Raw genomic sequence first — 2,648 nt, 5'->3', positions numbered from 1 at the left:
CTGATTACCTTCACCAGGTGGACGTCCTGCCGGCTGAGCTGGCTCTGGGGCAGGTGCTCTCGGTTCACCACCCACGGGTGTTTGAGGACCTGAACCGCCGTCAGGCGCTGCTGCGGGTCCACGTGCAGCATCTGGGACACCACGTCCTGCGGGAGCCGGAGGCGGGAGAGGGAGCGAGTGGTCACAGCCGTCCGGGAGCCCTCCCCCCTTGAGGGCAGGCCTGGCCACTGTTCTCAGTCCCCAGCTGCCGCCTGCCTTGTACATGGGCTTCCCAGCCTCCATAGTCACGCAAGCCCATTTTTATTTATTTTTACTTTTTAAATATATTTTTATTCATTTCAGATAAAGGAAGAGAGAGATAGAAACATCAATGATGAGAGGGAATCATTGATCGGCTGCCTCCTGCACGCCCCCTACTGGGGATCGAGCCTGCAACCAGAGCATGTGCCCTTGACTGGAATCGAACCTGGGACCCTTCAGTCCGCAGGCTGACGCTCTATCCACTGAGCCACACCAGCCAGGGCACACACACCCATTTCTAAAAACATCAGCTTCTCTCTGTCTCCCTTTCTCACACACATCCCAGGGCTCTGCTACACCAGGACTGTAGAACACGTGAAAAGGGCTGTCACATGTTTTTGCCAAAATCTTATTTAGCTGAGCAGCTTTGAAAACAATCTTGCTGGTGAAACATCGCGTTGTGGGCGTGAAGGGTCCCCTGGCTCGGGGGCAGATGAATGGCTGCCCTGAGCGCCCTCCCCGCGGCGGCCCTGGGCGTGAGCTCACCTTGGCCGCCTCCGAGACCGAGTCCCAATTGCCCCCGGACAGCGCATACTTCCCGCTGCCGATCCGTGCGAGGATCTCCTCCGGCGTGTCGTCCGGCCCGTTAGCAAAAGGGGTGAATCTGCAGAACGAGAGGGTGTATGGGGTGAGGCCGCATGATCTCAAAGTTCACAACGGAATCCTGCCTTTTGGTTGTTAAAATGGCCTTTCCTTAGCCCGGCCGGCGCGGCTCAGCAGCTGAGTGTCGACCTAGGAGCCAGAGGTCACAGTTCGATTCCCGGTCAGGGCACATGCCCGGGCTTTGCCCTCGACCCGCAGTGGGGGGCGTGCAGGAGGCAGCTGATTCATGATTCTCTCTCATCATTGATGTTTCTCTCTCCCTCTCCCTTCCTCTCTGAAATCAATAAAAATATAGATTTAAAAACAGCCATTTCTTCCCCATTGTGCTCCAAATCCAGCATTCACGGTAAAGCACGATTTACTTCTTAGTGCTCTGTCCACGTCCTCACTCGGTCACGGCCAGGGTCAGCAGGGCAGTGAGCCAAGGTCCGTGGACCCAGCACGAGCTTTCCTGGACCACTTCTGGCTTCCCTGGCGACAGGGTACAATAGTGGTCGGCCCCCTGGCTCGGTCTCCATGGTGACAGTGTGATGTGATGGATGAGAGCTGGAGACGTGAGGTCTGAGGGACCCCTGGTTCATCTACCACCGACTCTGGGTTCTCTGAGAAATTAATTTTGGGTTTCAGTTGCAACATGGGTAGAATCATGGGCTCACAGGGGCCTCAGTACCACAGGCGAACACGCAGAACATGCGTGCTCAGTGCGTGCTCAGAGTGTGCTCAGTGTGTGCTCACCGTGAATGCGTGACGGTGCGCACTGTCCCCTGGCGTGTAGAGCAGGGCCCACGGGTACCCGCTCTCCGAGCAGAGGGTCTGGTGGCTCTCACAGCCAGGCTGTGACCTCAACCCAGGGACCCGGCCCCCCCTCCCTCCTGCGCTAGTCACCGATTTACGAGGAAATTCTCGTTAGGCCGGCCCCCTCGTCCTCGCGAGGCCCTGTGTCCATTTTGGCCGTAAATAGGACGGGTGGTCCCTCCACTCGAGTGTTTATTCGACTTGAAACACTGGGCCCCAGGCGTTAGGATTCTAGACTTCATGCTGGAGGAGCCTGAGACACCACACAGCGTTTGCCTCTCATTCAAGGGGAGGGAGCAGAGGCCTGGGGGTCAGGAGTCAGCCGGCAGCTGAGCTCGTGAGGGAGACATGACCCCCACCACCGGGTGCCTGGTCCCGGAAACTGGTCCCCGCACATCTGACGGCCACAGTGGCTGCCTGCTGCTGGGTGCTGTCTGACCAGGCCGTCATGGGCGCTTCCTGGCTCAAGAGGACGATTTTAATTTTACTTATTTTTATTCTTGTTAATCCTCACCCGAGGACATTTTCCCACAGATTTTTAGAGAGTGGAAGGGGGCGGGGGAGAGAGACATGGATTGGCTGCCTCTACAAGCGCCAGGCCAACTGGGGCCAGGGAGGGAGCCTGCAACCAGGTGCATGCCCTTGACCGGGATCGAACCTGCGACCCTTCGTCCTCAGGCCGCCGTCAGGAGCATGGTTTTAAGGAGCGGACGCGTGGACACTTTCAGGGAGTGGCCCTGTGGTGGGAGGATGTGGGCGGAGGCCCGAGACCTCCCTGTCGGTGGGTGAGTGGGGCCTGCAGCCCGGGCCCCTAATCTGGAGGGGCCTCCTGGAGGAGGTGTGGCCCCGGGCCCTGCCTGCTTCTCGCTTCTCCTGGAAGGGGCTGAGGGAGCCCGAGGTTCGCCCACACCCGGGCCCGGGGACAGGGCCAGCCTGCAGGCCCGTGCCTC

The 2,648-nt window shown here is 59.1% G+C and overlaps 1 protein-coding gene across 1 annotated transcript in view; it reads right to left on the bottom strand.

Annotated features, from left to right (window-relative positions):
- Positions 1-2,648, bottom strand: part of RPS6KA2 (ribosomal protein S6 kinase, 90kDa, polypeptide 2) — a 24,438-nt gene that overhangs the window by 2,126 nt on the left and 19,664 nt on the right. The window contains exons 17-18 of the mRNA XM_015558380.1: positions 787-904; positions 9-146 (exon numbers count right to left, since the gene is read on the bottom strand). Of these exons, the coding sequence (XP_015413866.1) occupies positions 9-146; positions 787-904 (256 nt within the window). The remainder of the gene's footprint in view (positions 1-8; positions 147-786; positions 905-2,648) is intronic.

This window comes from Myotis davidii, unplaced genomic scaffold, assembly GCF_000327345.1.
Source record: "Myotis davidii unplaced genomic scaffold, ASM32734v1 scaffold592, whole genome shotgun sequence".
NCBI lineage: Eukaryota > Metazoa > Chordata > Mammalia > Chiroptera > Vespertilionidae > Myotis > Myotis davidii.
Note: the sequence above shows the minus strand (reverse complement) of the source record. Positions and strands in the feature narration are given on the sequence as shown.